General features: G+C 35.7%; 1 protein-coding gene across 1 annotated transcript; it reads right to left on the bottom strand.

The window, feature by feature from the left end:
- Positions 1 to 217: 217 nt before the first annotated feature.
- FGL1 (fibrinogen like 1) lies at positions 218 to 21332 on the bottom strand. The gene is made up of 8 exons (XM_038136110.1): positions 21184 to 21332; positions 16974 to 17047; positions 11618 to 11798; positions 8995 to 9154; positions 8172 to 8269; positions 7135 to 7223; positions 6383 to 6570; positions 218 to 2203 (listed from the first exon to the last, which is right to left on the bottom strand). The coding sequence occupies exons 2-8, from the start codon at positions 17037 to 17039 to the stop codon at positions 2044 to 2046; spliced, it is 942 nt and encodes a 313-aa protein (XP_037992038.1). The 5' UTR covers positions 17040 to 17047; positions 21184 to 21332; the 3' UTR covers positions 218 to 2043.
- Positions 21333 to 21864: the final 532 nt, after the last annotated feature.

The raw sequence follows: 21864 nt of genomic DNA on the forward strand, positions 1-21864 counted from the left end.
TTTTATGCGCACAATCTGTAAATTTTGAAAGTCTTTTTTTTGTGTGTACTAAAAATCCAACTTTCCTATGCATGAATCCTCCTTGTCTTTTATTTTGATGGAATATGATCTGCCTTGATATTCTCCAAATTCATGAGTTAGTCTTTCTATTTTCCTGTGAAAAACTAATGTTTTTACAATTCCTACATAATGGCATTCTGGTTTTTTGTTGTTTTGGTTTTTTTTCCAAATAATTAAAGCTTTCTGCTCTTGTGGTGAAAAAATAATTTGAAAATCATTATGGGAAATACTGTACTTAAAACATTTTTTCAACTGCTCCAAAACTTCTATCACATTATTAATAACCCATACCTACAGACATTTGCATAGTTACATAGGAACCCAATTTAAGTTATATGTAATATAATTGAATTAAAATACTTTATCATATTTTTTGTTTTAATGTTGACTTTCTCTTACTATCTCTCTCTCTCTCTTTACTTCCCTCTCTCCCCCTTACTCCCCTTACACACACACATGATGTGCCTTCCTCCCAGATTCTGAATATAATTTGGTGAAACTAATTAAACAAAGTTCAGAATAATCAGTTGAATAACTGTTCATTGGTCCTCTCATGCATGGGTACAGATATATGCTAAAGACTAGAAATCTCTAGCACAGTATCAGTTGATACATCAAGAAAAAGATTTGATTATCTAGAATATCTGCTATTACCACAAAAAAAAGAGACCTTAAAACCTCTATACTGCAGATTCTCATTGGCACAATTTTTACATTATAACATGATTTTAGCTGATTTTAGCCTGAGCCCTGTTTTTTCTTCACATTTTTGTTTGTTTGTTTGTTTTTGTTTAGGTGTAGCATGATTTATTTTATTGAGTAAGATTGTTCCATAAGAACTCTCTTTCTTCCCCCCAGTTGTTACAAACATCCTCCCTCCCTTATTCCATGCAGTTCTCTCAAGGATTCTTTGCAAACTTGTGCTTCAGGAGGATGAAAATGGAAGGAAAAATTGCCATGCAGAGAGTTACAATTCAGCTGTCCTGTATTCATAGCAATGTAGTTATAAACTAAACTTTACCAAAACTTAGTTTCAATTATTTTAAGCATGACTGAAAGTGGCTGCCATGTTCAAAACTGTATTTGGACAGAAGGAGAGAGAGCGGCAGTTCAAACACAAAAGCAAAATTATTTTAGGAAAGCAAGCTTAGGTCCATATTTTCTTTAAAGTCTTCGTTTGCATCTGCCCAGCAGAAATGGACTACATTTCATTGGATAGCTTTCTAGAGAGTATTCCTATCTTCTCCATGGCAGCAAGCACTAATCAGCAACTCTTGTTATTACTGGCTATTAGAGTCTATTGTACTGCTAGGCACAAAAGCCAAGGGTAAGCAAAGTCTCTCTTACCATTATTCTTGTACAAGAAAAATATGGATATGCAACTTGAGATGGAGAAAAGCCCAGAGAGCTTAGACAAGTATTATATAGGGAAAGGAGAGGAAGTGACTGGACAGGACATTCAAAATTAGAGAGCTGTACACCTAACAAAAAACCAAAACAAACAAACAAAAAAACCCAAAAAAACAACCAAAAAAAAAAAAAAAAAAAAAAAAAAGAAAAAGCATTATGGTTACCAAGAAGGAGAAAAGCATAATTACCGACCACTTAAAAATGTTTTGAATCATTTGAAAATGATTGAAATGTTGTGACCAGCCCTAGAAATGCCTCAGCAAACAACAGACTCTTCTCTATGCTGGATTCAATTGATTGTGCCCTGGCAGCACCCCTTCTCTTTCTTCAGTTCCCTGCCTCATTCTTTAAACCTTTTATGTATACTATGTACACAACACATGCAACCTTTACATCTGAGGGATTTGGTTCGTAGGCTAGCTTGTCTTTTCACTTACATCTCATAAAACTACTAGTTGCAGAGGAATTATTCCAAATTTATATATGCATAGATTGAGAAGTAAAAATCGGCCCATTTTAATTTGGAGTGAATTTCCTAAAAGATTAATCGGGTGAATCATCTTAATAGAATACTTAAACAATATTACATTCAAAGTCTGCAGGTCTGACCTTCATGACAACAGATTTCAGAGAATACCACCACCCATGCCAGGTGTACCAAACAATCCCGTTGTCTGTCTTGGCAGTGTAGGGACCTCTGTAGTACAAACCATTCAGGTTGGCAGAGTGACACCTGGTGGGAAAGTAATGGGAAACAGCAATAAGGCCTCCTGCTGAAAAGTTCCACGCATTTGTTATTTATTTCTCTGCGAGTCAAAAAATTCTGCCATGTTGATGCCAGCCTAGTTTGACAGCTGCATAAATTTGCATTTGGGGATTCTGTGTGCATAAATAACAGTGTTTTAATTAGGGAAGAACTGCAAATGGTTTTTGCTTCTTTTAACCAAAAGTGCTGCTTTTTCTTTCCATGTTTTCTGACATTACTGGCTCTTAGAGTTTTTCCTGCTAATTTGTTTCAGTGGAAAATTTTTCCAGAGTTGTTCAGGACGGAAGACAGCAGGGCATACACCACACTCTGGGAAAGAAATACTGTTGTGTTTTTCTGTTGTTCCAGAGTAGTCCCCTGTGGATGCCATGGGACAGAGAGAGAGAAACGGCAAGCATTTCTCACAGTGGCTTGTCAGAATTTTTAGGGAGCTGTAAGGACATGATAATTTAAGTATAAATAATTCACAGGTGGTATTTTTCTACTTCTTATTTTTCTCCTTCTCAAGGAAGTGTGTGAGGAAGATGTTTTTGTTAGTTAGCCAATCCAATAGAATTTATCGTAACACTCTATAAAAACTGCACGGTTCTTTCGAATAAAGGCTTCTTGTTCTTTTCTACAAGATTGCCTCCTGTCTGTTCCTGTGTTCCTCTCGGCGCAAGACCAACAGTCCCCCTTTAAATTTTCCAGTTACACCACATGGTATTTTGTATGACAAAACCTGAAAACCACCATCAGTTTGCCTGCCCACCTGTGGACTTCTATTTACAAAGATGAATTCTGACAGCTAATACACATGTGTACCAATTCACTGGATCACCAGAGCTGGCATTTTATTTCACTACACAAAGTTGAGGGGGTTTTGTCTGTTTTTTAACAGACTCAGGCAGAAATGCAGTTATAGCGTATTAAATACAGTGGTTGAAACAAACAAGAAACCCTAGAAAAACCCAAAAGGTTTGAAAAGGAAACAGCACAACCTTGATACTTGCCTGGTTTCTACGAGAAACAAGCTTAGATCTTTATGAGGAGAGCAAACTGGCTGTTCCTTTTGCAGCACATTGTGATGAATCAGCTTGGTTTATCTGCCAATTCAGTATTTCATTATAAATGCTGTTAATATCTAGCTGTTGAACACCGTGATGGATTCCAAAAGCAGACTTCAGAAAGTATGCACACAGAAAACATTCCAAATAAACCTTATGAGTTTTATTATTGGCAAATCTTAGTTTTTTTGGCTTTGCTTGCATTTCATTAACAAAGTTTTTGAGAACTGAGATAAAAACTATGAGAAAAACTCCATAGGAAAATTCTCATCTATATATCCTTATTTATTGCTTACAATTTTTGAAGTCAGTTTTTATAATGTGTTCATTGAAAGCTTATAAATTGTGGATATAAAAAGTGAATTTGTTTTTGAGAATGACAAACTTGTGTCAGAGCTGACATAATCTTTCTAATCATACAAATTCTGAAACGAGCAGGCACTCTGCCTACTTTGAATCAAAACACAGATTTCGTTAAAAGAATCATAAGAAGGCAGACCATAATTTTGCCAACAGCAATATGAGCCAGTAAAAAGTCTTAATTAGTGCTGGGAAGCATGAATCGTGAAAATTAGAGTATTCAGTATCCAACTAGATGCTGTCCGAAGTAACTGTACATACTAAGTTAAAAACTGGCATGTGATATGATATTGTGAAAAAATATTCATTATTCACAACTCAATAAATACCTTAAAGTTAGCCTGTGTTCTTCCTATCTTTTCAATAGGCTAATATAAAGTTTAAAACTACACTGCAGTAGTTTCAAAAGTACAGCCAACTCTCAACTGTCCATGGATATTTTATCTGAATTAGGTATTAACTGTGTGACAGTTATGGAGAGATGGCAGTTGGTTCCCTGAAGACCCCTTTGAATTCTGTCTGGATTTCCTGACTCCACTGACCCCACATGAATGTAGTTATGCAGTCTCTGGGATGGTTGGTAAGGCAGGAAGCTTGAGTTAGTGATATCTGATTGCCTAACAGATCCCTCTTACCATCCATACATGATATAACTAAAAATGGGAGTGCTGGGAGAGAATAAGCTGATGTCCAACTGGAATTGTGTACTCTCACTACTTATGAACCTTTATGAACTTTTATCTCACTCTTATGAACTACTTATGAGCTTTGTAATGCCCTGGGTGCTGGAAAGCTTATGACCTGCAGGTAGTACCAGAGTGAACCCAGCTCTGCAGACTTGCATTCAAGATAAAAATCTCTGCTAGAGCTCTGCTTACAAAAGGGGCCATTTTTCTCCAGAAGTCCAGGACAATAAATGCTGAGCTGGAGTGAGACTGGTGGCTTTAAACTAGCTCTGAGCTACTTCCATGTGGCCTCACTTGTGTCACATCCCTTGGTTTTCATATTATCTGGGCTTTTCTGTATTTCATTAGTCCTGATAGCATAGAGCTGGCTATAAACAAGCTGGCTATTCCTTCATAGCTGGGAGCTCTTATGCAAACCAGCCAAGAGCACTAACTCCTTCTATATTTGCTAATCTGTGCATGACAAATATGTGTTTCTGAGTGCTTTCCTTTCTCTGCCAGTACTGTCCTTTTGAGTAGGACTTAATGATACTGACATTTTCTAGTATTTTGCAATGTTCAGTTTTATGTTAGGCTTAACATTAAAAATTCAATAACAAAGCAGTGAAATAACACTATTAGTAACTAATTTTCATTATCAAGCTAGACTGTTGCTCTAAGAGCATGAGCTACACAACCATAATAAGAACTAGCCTAGTAGGAGTCAGCTATCTTTAGAAGTTATGTAGCACCAACTACGAGGTATAAATAACTGTCAAGTTCCGCTGTGCAGCTACTTTTGCAAAGTGGTCATTCTTTTGTCCAGATCAAACCAATATTAAAAAAAAATAAGTTTTTAAAAGGCAAAAGATGTATTCAGTGGTCTAAAAGTGATTGGTTATTTAGTCTTAATGAAATCCATGACATGATATCAGTTTTATGTGATTTGAGGTCCAGATACTCCTTTAAATTTACAAAAGCTCTGATTTCATGGGAAAGAAAGCTCCAACATAGTTGCCTGTCCCTTTTATATCTTAGCTTTCCTGACAAATGCAAAAAACCATTGTCTACATGTGAATCTTTCCAAGTCTCAAACATTCTGCTGACTGACTATCCATGCAAATATATTAAAATGTATTAAAATAGTTAATTGTGAAACACTGAGTTAATAGCTAATCATATAAGTTAAGGTCGTCACAGACTGCTTATAAAAACAATTTGGCAAATGAGGAGTTAAAAAGAGAAACAAAGGATGATACAACAGAAACAATGGAGTTGATCCAGCCTGGCACCTCTTGCCAAGTGAACTGAGATCACAGTGACAGAGTACTATGCCTCCCTGAGCTGTATTTTAAACCTCTCTATTACACAGCTAGATTGCAGAGTTTCTCTTCATGGCTATATTTATTTAATTAATTACAGGAAAGAACACAGCTGATCTGTACAGGCAAAGGCTACCGTTTTTTATCCTTTCTTTTTGATTGGGTATGTTGCATGTTAGTAGAATTTTTAAATTCTCTTATTCTACCCTATTTAAAAAAATCTTTCACTCAGTCTGGATATGCACACTGACAGACACTGAGTGGACACATTACCATCTTCATTTGGAAAGCATAACAAGAGTGAGATACTGTGAAGTGAGGTGAAAAAAATGAGTCTTGATAACCTGGCACTAGTTTAGCTTGTCAGATATTTGCAGTGCTGCCACATCTGGTCTAGTGCAACACAAGAGAAATGCAAGAGTGAAGTACAGCAGGGATGTATCTGCAAACTCTACATGACCTACTTGTGTAAAAACTAGTTACCTCAGAGAGGCAGAATTATCTCCTCTTCACTGCCTGATAACAAAGATGACCTGTGGCAAATGCCATTATCACAGACCAGCCTGAGCTGCACAGTAGGTGCTGTCCCTCCTAAGGTGAGCCTGAGTCTTACCAGCACTGAGATCTCTGCTAGGGGACAAGGGCACATTGCAAATAAAAGAACAATCCCAATCTATCTTCTACTATATGTTATTATTTTATGAATACCCATGGAGCAGAATAGTTGATGGTACCCATATGAAATCAAAATACCTGTTAAACCACCAGCCAGCCTTTTCCTCTTCAGCACAATTCCCTTCATAGTTGTCATTATCCCTGTCTCTAGTACTGAATTTCATTCCTCGATGATCAGCCCACCATTTTACTTCAGGATGAAATCCACCAGTAAGGGAATCACCAGCTGTACCAGAGTATTCACCACAACTCATCTCATAAGAATGCTAATAAAAATGTGAAGAAAGAAAAAAAAATTAAATTCCTGTTTGTCTGCAGCCCTTAGCATGTTGGAGAGTGAAACCACGAAGAAGAACCTAGCCTATTCCATTTGTTGCTATTTTTATGCTAAGAAATGTCCTGCCACTTAAACACGATGTCCTTAATACTGTAAGGCTGTAGAGATGCTTAACAGGGATAAAATTTGTCATTTACCTTAAGTATCAATGACTTAATAAAAACAACATTAGGGGTAGTTTGCAGTATACATTAGCAAATCAGAACATCTTCTACCATTATTGTTGGTTATATCAACAAACATAGAAAAACTGCTTTTATCCATTTATTAAACCAAATTATTCATATCCCTTACAGAAGGTATGAAATTAATGTATCAGAGTAAACCACTTTTATTAGCTATTTGAAAGTTATAAGCATGTGTAAGAAAGAAAATATGGTTTAGAACCTTAAATTAAGGTTCTACATAAATCTTTATAGAACATGTGTGTTTATTGTTTGTCTACAGAATCCACATTTTCATTAAAACCTTTAGTCATTTAATATTTTATTACCTCTTCTCCTGCAACTCTGAAGCTTGCATACTGTGCAAAACGCCGTTCTCCTTCAAAATCAGTTAGATCAATTCTTAGAGTATAATTCCCTTAAAAAAATACAAATTATTTCAGTTAAACTAGCCTATCTCACTACTTTTCAGAACTGGGCATTACAGCAGAAGATTAAAAGAAAATGTTTTTATCATGAATCTCTATCACCTCAGCATATTTTATGGGGTTTTCTCTTCTTTCTTTATGCATAATAAAGCATATATTGCTATTCTTTGTCTTTATTCACCTGAGTGAGTTCTATCAGCTTAGAAAATTTTAGAATTATTTCAATACAAATTTTCAAATGTAGGAAAAAATTGTAAAAAACGATGGCCTTACAGGCTTTACATTTTAGTACAATATTTGAGGTGGTAGTGAAAGCATAGTGAAAATTCATCAATAAATTTTCACCTATGAAAATTATATTTTTATACTCTGAAAATAAAAAAAAAGTTATACTAGGATCACATCCTGGTGGCACTGATTTCCATATGATTTAGCTGGCTAGGCCAGTGGGTAAGTTTTGTATCTGCAGCATTCTACAACAAAGCAGAAGATAGCTTACGTTGACTGACTATTAGAAAGATGGAAATAACTTTCTACTGCTGGCCTCCTCAACAGGACTGGACTAGAATTACTTCCATGTAATAGCCCACACAGCTAAAAAGCCCTGAATAAGTGTCTTGGTACAGCATATACCTGTCTCTGGACTGTTAGTGATGCTGATGGAAAATGGATAGAGACAATTCTTTTAAGGCACACTCCTGTCTCCTGTTCCCTGTTTCATAGGGGCTCTCGGTGTGCCAGTGGCCTAAGGACAGTTTTGAACCTTTTGTCAGAAAACATATATTCAAATGTGTTTTTTTTCTGAAACTTGGAGAAGTCCATGCAGACTAACAACAGAACTCAGGATTTATGATAACAAAAAGGGGAAACAAAAAAAATGGCCTGGAAAGAGCAAAGAAACAGAAACAATAAGACTATTGTTACAATACAAATCTTACCTTGATTAGTCAAATAATGAAGATTTTTGTTTCCAAGCCAAAATTCACCATTTTTCAAAACAAAATTTCCAAAGCCTTCTTCATAGTCAGCCCAGAGTCTGAAATGGGTATAAATTACTAATTTCTCAAAAAAAAACCAAGTTTATTTAGATGTTTTTTAATACAATTTTAGATCACAGAATAACTCAAATTGGAGGGAACCTCAGGAGGCAAGCTAGTCCAGTGTCAGTCTCAAGCCAGAATCAGCCATGAGATCAGACCAGGTTGTTTAGGGCTTGTCTGTTCAGATCTTGAAAACTTCCAAGGATGGAGACTGCACATTCTCTTTGGGGAACCTGCTGACTCTTTTCATGGTGAAAAAGTTTCTCCTTATACCCAGTCTGAACCTCTCTTGTTTCAACTTAGGTAGTTCGTTTCTCATCCTCCCACTAGACATGTTTGTGAACATTTTTATTCAAAGAGCCAACAGATTGCTTGCTTTTTCTTTTTATTTTTTTTTTATTTTTACTAATTGCAGAAGACAACCTTTCCTCATCATTAAGAGTCTTTGCCCCAACAGTTGTTAAGGTATTTGACATTGAAGTGTCCTTGTGTCAAATGCACGAGTTGTCAGAAAAAGATTAGAACGGATGTCTCACAGAAGACAGCCAGAACCAGAAGTGGTTTTCCATCTGGAGGCTGTCCCACAGAATAACCATTCCTCCCTTTTATCTGGGATAACAACTTGCTCATACACTTCTAAAGTTCAGATTTAACTTAGCACCATCTGGTTTGATGTTTCTTCCCTTTGTTCCCAGTTTTATTTACCAAATCTAGTACCTACCTATCAAAATTCTGGCTGCCATCAGAACGTCTCTGAAACACAGTCCAGCCACCTCCTTCAGACATGTCACAGAACGCAAAGAATTCTCTAGGACTCTGGATTGGTTTTATTTTATAAAATCCATTTTGCTTATGGCCTTCATTGTAGATTTCTGCACAATCTGTTCACACAACATTAATTGGACACAACGTTTTTAGTCCTGTACTCACTGGCAAAATCAGAAATCAAGTCAGTAACAGTAATCAAGTCATGTTATGTAGAAGTCGCATATGAACCACACTAATAAAATGAAATGTCTCTGCAAACACATTTCTTTGACTTTGGGGTATTTTTTTGTACTTGTGTTGCTTTAAAGCTTTGCTGGGCTGTAATTATTTTGATACATCTTTCTTTGATAATATCATCTCGTAAAATATTACCATTTTTGTTTCTACTTGATTAGCAAAATAATTTCTCTGTTTTAAGTGGTGTCACTTTTAATTTACAGTGGTATCATCCACAGTAGAATCCTGTTACAACCTGAAAATTACATGTAACATACAGTTACCTTTAAAAAGAAACATGTACTTCTATGTCTAGAAAGTTCACAGAAGTGCCAGAAACAAAAGTGTGGAATCTCCAGTGTTAAAACCAGAAACAATTGCAAGGCCTGATTCTCCTGTCCTTTCTACCAAATAGGTGCAAAAATATGCAGAAAACTACTCCCAAAAAATGCAGTGTATGTGTAAAATGATACCACTTTGGCTTGCTACCATTCACAGTCTGGTCTGTATTGCTGTTGATGAATATCATTTACAACAATAACAAAATTCAGAGCTCATGGAAATGTTACAGCAATGTAATTGTATAATCTTATAGTCTTTCCTCTAGGAATTAAAAAATGAAATGAGTTCTTTGTTTATATGTAATCTACCATCAGGCAGTCATACAGAAAAGACATATAATTTTCAGCATTTCTGTTTTTCCTGGCTAAGGTAGAGATGATTAACTTTAAGGAATTCTCTGAATTGGCTGAACTTCCAGGCCTGCTTGGAACTTTATGAACTATTATATTTCTCTTCAGTCAAAGTGTCAGTGAAGATTAGACATAGAAAATAAACAGTTTATACTGAAAACAAATGACTATGCCAGAATTTGAATAAACTCTAATAGAAAACATTATTTAAATAACAGCTAAGTTGACTTTATAGAGAATGCATGGTTGGCTTAGAGAAAATTAATTTCTTAGTAGGTCAGCAAAACACAAGCATATCTTAATTTTTAGCAGGTGTATAGAAAGTGGAATTTCCCCCACACTATCTAACTTAAATTATCTATCTCTGTTGATATGAAAATACTACAGCACTTTGAGAAAATAATGCAATAGGAACAGGAAAGGCATTTTCCAAGCTGTAAAGAAAGTGAAAAAATAATGGGGGGAAAAATCCAAAACAGGAACAAGTTAGATGTGTTTTTTAGAACAACATTGTAAAAGAATAAATTGAGGCTTATGCGAAGAAAGGACAAATACCTGTCAGAGAAATGTGGCTTTAATAATCTTTTCCAGTAACAAGTGAGTCAGCTCTAATAATAAAAATAAAGTGTTCCAGAATGCTGAGTACATAAATACAGAGCTAAAATTTTAATGTCAGATTTACAACTGCTTTTAATTTCATTTTAATGGTGTTTTATTATATTCGATGCCTTGGGATCAAATGTTATATATATTGGTATTTCTTCCAGCAGCATAAGCACTACAAGCATATTCAAACAAGGCTATTAAAAATAATAGTAGTTAAGACTTTCTAGCACTTGACAGCTGGAAACAAACACCACCTAGAAGTCAGTCTCCTAAATTGTATTTTCAATTCAACTATTTTTTTGGATGGTGTTTTATTATATCAAGAGTTTGGATGATGTTTTATTATATAAAATATAACATATTATATATTGTATTATTATACACTTCCACTGTATTTATTATAAGCCTTCCACTGTAGAAGGAGTGCACCACCAGAGTGCTGGTGAAATTAGAAAAACAACTTTAAACCAGGATTTAAAAGCTGTGATGTCATGAGCTGAATCCAACTCAGTGAAAATGTTATTAAAGTGAGATGCAGATGCCATTATGCCAGGCTTAGGTGTGTAAACATGGAGGTCTCAGGGACTTTACAGATTGGAATAAAGTCAGTTGCTTGTAACCCAGGCAACCATTTGAATGTATGAATGTGAACTAACCCTGTTAGTTATTTTTGAGATTGTTAGAACTTCTGACATTAGTCAAAGAATGGTGTTTAGAAATCTGTAACACCTGATTAACATTTTGTAAATGTCTGTAATTGTCTTTTATCTGTTGTATTGCTGATATTTATGCTAGTTTTCAAGTTATGATTGTTAACTGATTGTTTTTAAGTTATGCACTATTAATAAATCAATAAACTTCTTAAATCCTGATTTGATTTCTACAATCTGACATTAGCAATTTTTCCCTGCACAGCAGGTCCAGGTAAAAGCTGAGCACAGTGTTTTAAACAAACAGTCTACAATGAGTTTTTAAAACAATAACTCAATAGGCCCAATTGTGTTAAAGCTTCTGGATATCATTACAATGAATGGAAATGAAAAGAATAGGTCTGTTTCTAACCTGAATACTGTCTTTTTCCTCCCAAGTCAATGACACTGTTTTCATCTTCTCTGTCACTGTACTGAATCGCTTTCTTCTCTAAGAGCTGTATAATTTTTAACTGTTGCTGTTTCACACGATGTTCCAGAAGCCTCACCTGGCCCTGAAGTCGTATCTGCTCTTGAAAACATTTCTGTAAATCCTAGAGAGGAAAACATATCTTATTGTAAAATCAACAAATTTTATGTGATATTTAACATGTGACACAAAAAGCCAACCAACCAAACCATAAAAAAAATTACACTTGAATAAAATATTTTTACATTCACAATTGGGTCACAATTTCCCACAGACACTATGTTGACTTCCATCTCTGTTGCTACTTTGTTTTAAATTATTTCATTCGTTACTGCATGTAATATATAAAACATACATATTATGAACTCTTTGCAAAGAGACCTTCTCTTTAGTGCTACCAGCTCTAACTGCAAACATGCAGAGGGGACTTTGGGGAAAACCACTATAATGCAGGCCCTATCATAAGGAGGCCCCATCTCTATCATCTTCTATGCACAGAGATCTTCTATCCAGAGAAGCCTGCTACTAACATTGTGAAGGTTCTAAAGAGTTTCAAATAAATGCAATCCACATGGCATGGATATGTTTTCAACTTCACAGTGCATTTTTGGAATGCTTTTAAGTTACACACTTCTTATGATAAGAATCCTAACATTGCCAACATAAATATTGTTAAGTTTTAAGCTCATTTTTGGCATGCTAAAACAGTCTCTAAGAAGCCCTGAATATACATGAAAATGAAAAGTTAAAACACAAGTTGAAGTCAATGTTGCGCTGCAACTCACGAACTTAATTTTGCCATGCAGAGTGGGTGAGAAATGTGGTAATTCTGATACAGTGTTACCTAGCACTCACTTGACCCTCAAGAGCTGGAACAGCTGTTCCAAATTCTGACATGCTGAATGCATGCTGAGCAACAAATAATTGGTTTTAGATTAAAGACTATGGTAAAATAGCCAAAGTGAACAGAACCTGGTCTGGAGAACTTAAAACCATCTATATGGTTTAACATACATATTAAATAAATTTTATTTCAATGTGAGAGAGAAAAGCCTTTGGAAACATGACACGGGTTTTGCATCAGTAACACTGAAATTTTATATGAGCAGAGTTTAGTAGCTTGTAAAAGAGCACAATTAGCACTGTAAAGGCAAAATCAAAGGGTGACTTTCTGGAAATCCGACATGTAAGATCAAATTTGCAGTAGTTCTAAATTGGTGCTACCTTATTCACAAGGAACACTATTCACATGCAGACCTGCAATATTTGCTATTCATATGGAAGAACTGATATCTCAGAACATTGCCCTATCACACCAAACTATAGAAATGTCTGCATTAGCATACTGCTCTGCATAGTGAGGTGCACCTAAGTGGTGTCTGCATACTTTCATTTACATCAAGCTCAGGTTTCACCCATTGTCCTTGAACACTTCCAACAAATTGTTCCATTTATCTGCAATATTTAGTTACAGTGAAAAATTTGATCCTAAGACTGTGCAGAACAATCCTGAAGACAGACTTCTGCCTTAAGTATTACTGAAGCCTATCAGAGACTTGCTTTAATTCATACTTAACTGCAGTCTAAAGTACACGGTGAAATAAAAGAATGGGGGGAAAAATATACATATGTGATTTGTGGCCTAACTAGGCAGTTGGCCAGCGACCTGTTCGAGAGGGAAAGGGTTCAGCAGGCTGTGTTTGGGCTGCCCACGCCGGGCAGCTCGGGCCACTGTGTGCCCAGCGCTGAGCCCTGTGCTGGCCCAGGAGCTGCCGGGGTACCGTGGCGATGCTTGCCCACAAGGGCACGCTGCAGGGCCAGAGGCACATTTCCCCAACACCCTTTTCAGAGGGACAGAGCGGCCAACGACCCAGTAATATCCCAAAAGTTCTATCTTATTTAAGATCCTTTGCTTGAAAATCTTTTTTCCAGTTGTGGATAGCTATACAAAATGCTTAGCATATCATCCTTTTCTAGCAGGAAACAAAAGAAAATAGTTAAATATATGGGCATACAAAGTTGCTATGGTGGCTTACAGGGATGTTACTTGACTGTATGCACTGGTTAATGTGGGACATGTTGCATATTACAAAGAAAAGATGCACTTTTTATTATGCAGCCTTTCCAGGGTGGTTGTCTCAATTGTATCTGCAGCTTCATACAAACCCTTCACAAAAGCTGAATTTTCTACTCAGTAGGAATGAATTCAATGAGAGATTCAGAAGAGGCTTCCTTGACAGGTGTTTGCAAAATGTCAGTCTGGTCCTGTGTGAATACAGAAAATTACAGAGGACTGCAGAGCTTTAGAGAGAGAGAAAGAGATGCACAGGTGGATTGAGAAAGAGTGAATAAATTTTAGAAGTATTGAAAAAATACTTCCAGGCTCACTCTGATGAGCTAATGCTAGCTATAAAAGAAAAGCTATCCAAAAAATCCCATGTTCCCAGTCAGAACAAATATTTATTTGAATCATACTAAGTTAAGAGTGATAAAGAAGCCACTATACCACAGTTACCAGTTTTACTGAGAAGGCTAGCCTGTATCAGTCTTAACTCAGTCCTCACAAGCTTGAAGAACATGGTAACATGCAATAGGAGAGCCCTAGAAATGGTGGCCCCATTGCCAGGCCCTTGCAATTTCATAGACAAGCCTTCAGGTGGGCAACCTCTGTGACAGTGGCAAGATCTGAGCCACAAAGAGCTACCTTCCATTCTGGAAAGAGCAAGGGACAGGGCATTTGAGGAGAGGCAGCTACAGACAGCCACATGTATTACTTTCAGGTGAAAGAAATGCCTCTATCAGTTCCCCTTTCATACTGTTAAAAGCCATTCTGCTGTTGTGATTAAATTATATAGTACAAGTATGGAATTCTGAAGAAATATTACCTTACCTTAGAAAAACTTGGTATCTAAATTCAGTATGACACTACTTCATATACCATAATACAAGGTCCTCTCCTTTGAACCAAATTAAACACAAGTCTGCAACAGGCTGTGTCTCTAAATATTATTTTTAAACTTGCATTTAAAATCCACCTTTTGTTATTGTTTACTTAAAAATATGAATTAATTCATAAAAATGAATAACTATGAGCTGATTCTTGTCAGCTATGCAGACAATACACTCATGATGGGGTGAACAGTGATATATCTACACTACACATAGCAATTTCCTTATTTAAAAGGTTTTAAGCTTTTAATGCTTAGGAAGTGACAGTAAATTAGAAGTGATAATCAAGACATGACTAGCCATACTGAATAATTACAGCATAACAAAAAAAAAAAAAGCTTGAACACAAATAGTTTTGAAAGTAACCTACATATTAAAAGTACTGGTATCCGATACTTTATTTTCTCTCCCTGACTTCAGCCTTCTCATTGTTGTCTCTCTCTGCCAACTCCAGACAAATCCCATTAGACTTTTGCTGCTGAACAGCACAACCACAGTTCTCATATTTGGAATTCCACATCTATTTTTTCATGAGACAATCACAAGGTAACTGTAACTTCAATTGGATCAATGTCGCTTTTAGATCTTCTGTTTGCCAGACTGTTCTTTCAATGTGCTGCTACACTTTTTTCACAGGATAATCCTTTAAAAACCACTGAAGTTAAACCAGTGCACAGCTGGAGTAATAAAAAAGCAAAATGCAAATTACAGTTCTCACATATTGCTATTCCATTTGTTAGATATGGACCAAAGTTAAACCATCACAATATTGAAATACTCAACAAAATGTGGGTTTTACTGTGGCTATCTCCAGTGGACAGTGATGCCCATTGACTGAAACCAGACTGAACACAACCTGTTCTGTCTGTTTCAGTGAAGCAACTGTTTGCACTACACATTGAGAAGCAATTATCTAACAACTGCTGACAGCTCTGCTCTTGGGCACACAATCCGACATTTAACCAGCTGCTGCAATCAATGTGCATTCACTTTCATTATTGTGTGAATTATTTAGCAGCCAGTGACCTTCCATTAAAATTATTGCTACAAATTAGACTCAGAATACTTCATGAAAACCATAAAAACACAAGGTTTTACCTGTGGTGCTATTTCCTATACTTTTTTGAATATAAATTAGCTCCAAAATAACTCTATATTGAAATTAGTGTTTTAATTAGATTAAAAGGTGAAAACTTTGAGATGAAGTTCTGAATATTCCTAGTTTTTACTCAGGGGGTCAGCTAAGTCCAAAATATTCTAAATTAAAAATAACAATTAAAAAATAGGAAATGCATTTCACTGTGGTGCTTCTTTTTTAGTAGGCCTCTGCAGAAATTTGTTATATTTTTCTCCACTGAGCTGAAGTGATTAGAGAGTCAGGTGCTTCTCATTCTGCCTCTATAAAGCTACTTATCTGAACGAAAGTTTTCCACAAGGTAATGTAAGCCACAAACAATAGTTGTAAATTCAGCAACTACTTCCACCTAGGCAATTATGAATCAAGAATTCAATCCCTTTAGGTCTCTGCTGCTTAGGACCTGGATATAAAATTAGTAAGGACAGCCATGACATGCAGTGCAGGGTTGGTGAGGCTAGAAGCATTTTAAACTATGGAGTAAGTGTGATTTTATTAGGAGAAACAGAATGTATAGAAAAGGGTTTTTGTTGGAGAAACAGAATGTACAGGAGAGGGCTTTGGGAGTGTGAAGTGAAGGAGCTTTGATCATTGTTTCTGAGTGTGAACTACAATGTAGTTACATGGAAACAAGTAAGAATATGAATTTATTGATCTTGTTTGAGAAAAAAGTTGTAGGGCAAGTAGACTAGGTGGAAAAGGATGGAAACATTCTGCATACCAGGTGTCAGTGCCCAGAAATAGCACTGCTACAGCCACTGCTTTAGGAGTTACAGTGCTTTGCTTTTCTGCAAGTATGCTGCTCAAAACTACAGATGTTATTCTGAGTTAGCATTACACCTGAATGGTAATTGTGTGACTTCTGTACAATGTGCCTCCATGCACCATATGATACCTGTTTTAGGAAAGGTTTATTGTCTCCTTTTTCATATCAGATCCAGTCATAAACTGACTGGATTTCTTTCTTCGGTGCCATTACCTAGTGATGGATCTTCCATTGTAAATTTATGCATTTGTTTCTTCTTTCCTTCTTGGAAACTTGTCCCCACTACACACCATTTGAAGATAGTTCCTCATTCTTTCATTTTTTTATGAATTCTAATATTTTCCATCAAAGGTTCTGCCATCGTGTGTAGAGCTTGTAAGCACTATGGAGAATAAAGTAGGCAGTATTTTGAAGAAACTCTATAGAAATATTTAATTACTAGAACTTACAGAGCTGCCAATGACATCCATCAAGCTAGCCACAAGGACAAAATCAATCATTATCAAAATCTTCATTTTGGAACCTGTGAAATAGAGGAACAAAGGAAACACTAGTTAACTTAAACATTAAAATTAAAAGTTACACTTGACATCCTAAATCTTATTAAAAATAGTCTATTTAACATATAATTATTTTCTTGCAAATTGTAAATATAGTGTGCATGCAGGATTCATTACATATGTCTAAAATAGTCTGATGAAATACAACTCCAAAAGCCAGTAAAATGAGAATTTATCCTTTTAGGCCACTTTGTATTAGAGCTCTCCACGTATTTTAGGACAGCTATTCAAGATTCAAAAGCACACATTTTATTTTCAAGACAAAAGCAGAAATATTTTAAGCAAGCTGAAAAACAGGGAAATATTTCTTGTGGGCCCCTTAAATTTGTGAGAAAGATCCCTGTCGCACACAAGTAATTAAAATCTGAATTGGGCTAGTTGTCCTTGATCTAAAGATTTGTGCAAATTTTGTGTACCAGGAGAGGATCAAGATAATTTTACTGTCATAGAGTAATTTGGGGGAAAAAATAAAAAATAGTTATCACCTTTTATTCTAATGGTGACAAGAACGACATATTTAAACTGATAGCTATGGATACTTTGCACTGTATGACCCATAGCATCTTAAACCCCATTTTTTTCATATGAAAATTATTTTATAGGCCAAACCAATCACCACTGTATCTCACTGCCTTGCAAACGTTATCTGATAGAACTTCAAAATCATTTTGTAAGACAGACGTGCTTTTCCTAGAGGAGATACCAAGGCCTCCAATCAATAAAATATTTACAAAGATTATACATAAACTGTTCTGAATTAATTACTTAAACTTCTCCAAGCTATCAACTGAGGATTTTTTTTTCTTTTGTAATTATGAATATTTTCATTTATCATTGCTAATACCTAATTAAACCAGAATATATGTTTACTCTGCTTTTCCTACCATAGAGTTATTAAGGAAAAGATCTCCATGATCATCGAGTTGAACCATTAACCTAATATTGACAGGTCCACCACTAAAGCCTGTCCCTAACCACCACATATACATTTTTGGAATGCTTCCAGGGATGGTGATGCGTCAAATTTCTAATAGAGATTAATGATTCAATACCAGCATGTGTTTATTGAAACACCAACTTTATGAAAATTTCCAGTCATGTTTCTACAGGAATTAATACAAAATATGAGTGGAATTTTGGCAGACTGTGTTTTTTACAGTACAAAGATAAGCAAGGTGCTTATGAGAAGTATGTTTTTAAGTTCGTGCAAAATTGAACAAGTTCAGCTGTATTTTCACCAGTATCTGAAAACTTCATCCAAGACCAGAAATTACAGCCCAGACAAATCTCAGATTTCAATGCTTACCTATAAAATACTTATGATGCTTTTTAAAATTACAGCTAGTAAAATGGTAGTTATAGCTATTACAGTCACTTCTGTTGTGAAAGCAGCTGTTGCCATCTGTTGGGATGACACTGGCTGTGACAGGAGTGACCAAAGAGTACATCAACTATCTGGACAGCCTGCAAATGATCTGTCTCTGCTAACTGCTGTCCTGAATCCTTGCATACTTTAAATATGTTTTCTAAGAGAGAAGGGACTCTATTTTCTTCACTGGGAGATTCGTATTTCATATACTCTTCTTCATCCCTGTTATTTTAATTATGAAACCACAGTCTCTTCCCTCACATTAATCCTAGTATTTGAACTGTTCTATCATGATTTCACTGACTGTGAATGCCTGAATACCACAATCAATCTTAAAAAAGCCCCAATCTTAAATGGATTGCATGACTTTTTACAGCATGTATGAGCTGCTATGAGCAAGCTGCACAAAAAGAATGAATAGCTGAGGAGTGGAGTGTGTTCAGTTTGTTTCGTTTGTTATCTTCAGATGAAGTCACCTTTCTATTTAAGGATGCCTCTTTCTATAGAATGTTCCTCTTGTAGGAAACTTCATAAGGGCTGCACTTGGGAGACAACTTAGCATGTCAGCTTTAGTGCTGAACTAAAACATGCTCAAAAGACATAGCAAAATATAATAATAGTCTCGTAAATTTCTAAATTTGACAATTTAAATAAATTGCTGAAGATATTTTAATCCTGGAGTTTCCTTTTTAAGAAAGCAAGCTGGATAGTAACCTCAAGATGGAGTATTGATCCTATAGCCACCCACAATATAATCTCACTATGAATGTATGACAAGAGGCTTATAAAGAGGGAGAAACTGAGGCTTCCATTTGGCAGATCTACCAGTCAGAAACAGGGAAGACTGAAACAGAGAGGACACAGGGTAAAAAAACCCACAGAGGGACCTCTAGTAGGGTAGGGGAAACCAAAATCTTTATGCTGCTGTGCTCCATAGAAAGGGAGAAGGTAAAAAAGACTAGGAAGAGACCTGAAAACTCAAGCTCTGAAAGGAAATGGGTGACTTAAAAGCATTTCTTTGCTTCTGTCACTGCCCAGCAGGTAGACCCAGACAAGTCAGAGGACAATCAGCAGTACTGGTCCTGCACCTCACACCTTTAAGCCAGTTTCTCAGCAGGCATAAACTCCTGTAGTTTATCTATCTCACAGTTGCAGTGACATGAGATTCGCTGAGTGGTCAACTTTACAGTGACAAGAAAAGTGGTAAATAGACTCAAGCCCCTTCACATTCAAAGCACTTTGACACACTAAATCATCAAGTTTAGATGTGTAATAATATGGGTAACTTTTTACTTAGTTATCCACATTTCTAAAAAAAAATTTTCAGTAGGGGTTGTGTTAGAAACAATTCTCTGAAGGTGCACATCCACGATATTCAGTAACAGGGAAACCTAAAGTTCTGTTCAAGGGAAGCTTAACATTTTGCTCTAGGAAGACTAGACTCCTTTGAAAGTCAGTTTCTTAAACAAATTTCTTCAGTCCTTTAAATATTTACCTTTGTTATATAGCTATATGCTGACAGTACGCAATTGAATACAATCTTTAACTCAAAAAAACCTGCAAAAAATTACAAATTTTAATCAGTCACAGATGAACCCAAAGAGTTAAAACTCCTGAGAGACTTCCAAGACTTGTTTTATAATACCTGTGTTGATTTAACAAAAAGGAAAAAAAAAAAAAAAACCACAAATTTGTACAGGGGATATCCCTTCCCAGGAAAATCTTAATCTCAGACAGTAGACATGAGGATTAATTATCACGCATCATATGCTAGAGTGAGAAAAACTTGGTATTATATTTTCAAGTTGAAACACAAGCCTTAATGGTTAGCTGAAAAAAAATCACTTTCTGTTTTAAACAAATTAAGTGCAACTCTTGTGAAACCTTGAAATTTTATCCCTGGGGTTACTCATTTACTATTCCAAGATTACACCTGGAATATGCATTGTACAGTTAGGCAGATTTTTTTACCAAAGCTATGGAATCAAAATTCTAGAAAGACATCTTTCTTTCTCCTCTGTGCCTAGGCTTTCTTTAAATGATACCCACACATTCAATCCTATATTCAAATCTCCCCTGAATCTGATGTTTTTTCTAGGTCTTTAAATAACAAATTACTAAATAGATTTGATGACATTAAAGAAGTTCTGTACTATGAAAATTTTGGACCATTAGAATGTTCTTATGTTTTTTGAATTTCAGAGACAGCAAACTAGATGGAATACAGATGCCTGTTTCTTTCTGTTGGCACAGTGTCAGTAAGACTTGCATTGCTAATAAATACAATAATAGTAAGAGAAAATCTGCTGAAAGGATAGAAAAATAACTGGAAGTTTTTTTCTTGTTTTCTTAAAATTCAAATTATTAAACTCATGCACAGATTTTGCTTTGTTTAGATTTGGTGGTGTTACAAAAATTTTTTCCTGTTTTCCTCGCCCTGTTTTCCTCAGCTGAAAAATAATTCATTATTTGATTTACTTTTAGGTTCTAAAAGCAGCCTTTTTATATAGCCCATAGTAATACAAATTTAGAAACTGCAGATTCAAATAGTGCTTTTATTAACTACCTAGAAATGCAGGAAAATACCTAGATCCTGGTAAAACTTTTGTACATCATTATCAATACAGCACCAGTTATATGGCCTTCAAAAATCAAATTACTTTTAAACCATAACTATAGAAATTAGCCAAATGTCTTCCTTCCTCCCTCATAGGTACCCTAAATGTTTACCTTTAAATTCTGGACAGGACTCAAAGTTGTTAAATCTTCTTAAGCTGATGCAAATAATTCCAGAGCCCTTCCCAAGCTGCGATTGTTTTTGCTATTAAATTCTGCAGAGTGGAGGCTTTGCTATGAGTCACCGGGCTGGAATGCTGCTGAGAAGTTGCAGTTATCAAGACTAAATTGCAACATAGGAAGGAGATGATGGTAATTCTGTGCCTAACACAACACTTCTGTAACAAAAATAAACCAAAAATAACAAAGGATCATCTATTCCCTTTCATTGTTGTGGTCCAAGAAATTGCTCTCTGTATCATAGTCAGCTTTATACTCCAGTCCTTTCCATAGTCACAGAACAAAACTCTTAGGCTTCAGAGGTACATACAGAATGTAACAGACTCAATGGATTTAAGAAAAAAACCAATAATCACTCAGACTAGAAGTTACATGTCAGAAGTGTAACAAAAAAAGAAATATGCTAAATAAAGCCTAACCCAAAGTAACAAACATAGTACAGATAAAGCTGAAGGGAACAAGAAAAAAGTACCCAAAAAATCTTGTCTGATGTATTTTTTAGTCAAGGCACTGAGAAGCACAGTGTCTCAGTGACTTCATCAGACAAAATCATTTTCTGGACAAGCTTTTTAGAGCCAGATGAATACATCAAAGAATGTTTTAAAATACAATCTG

This window comes from Motacilla alba, chromosome 4, assembly GCF_015832195.1.
Source record: "Motacilla alba alba isolate MOTALB_02 chromosome 4, Motacilla_alba_V1.0_pri, whole genome shotgun sequence".
Classification (NCBI taxonomy): domain Eukaryota; kingdom Metazoa; phylum Chordata; class Aves; order Passeriformes; family Motacillidae; genus Motacilla; species Motacilla alba.

What these genes read in the sequence shown, in the direction of transcription:
- FGL1 (XM_038136110.1), bottom strand. Translation starts at nt 17,039, where the DNA reads ATGAAGATTTTGATAATGATTGATTTTGTCCTTGTGGCTAGCTTGATG. An exon ending in TGGATGTCATTGGCAGCTCT is followed by an intron (nt 11,799 to 16,973) that starts GTAAGTTCTAGT and finishes TTTCCTCTCTAG; the next exon opens with GATTTACAGAAATGTTTTCA. An exon ending in TCAGAGTTGCAGGAGAAGAG is followed by an intron (nt 6,571 to 7,134) that starts GTAATAAAATAT and finishes CATTTTTATTAG; the next exon opens with CATTCTTATGAGATGAGTTG.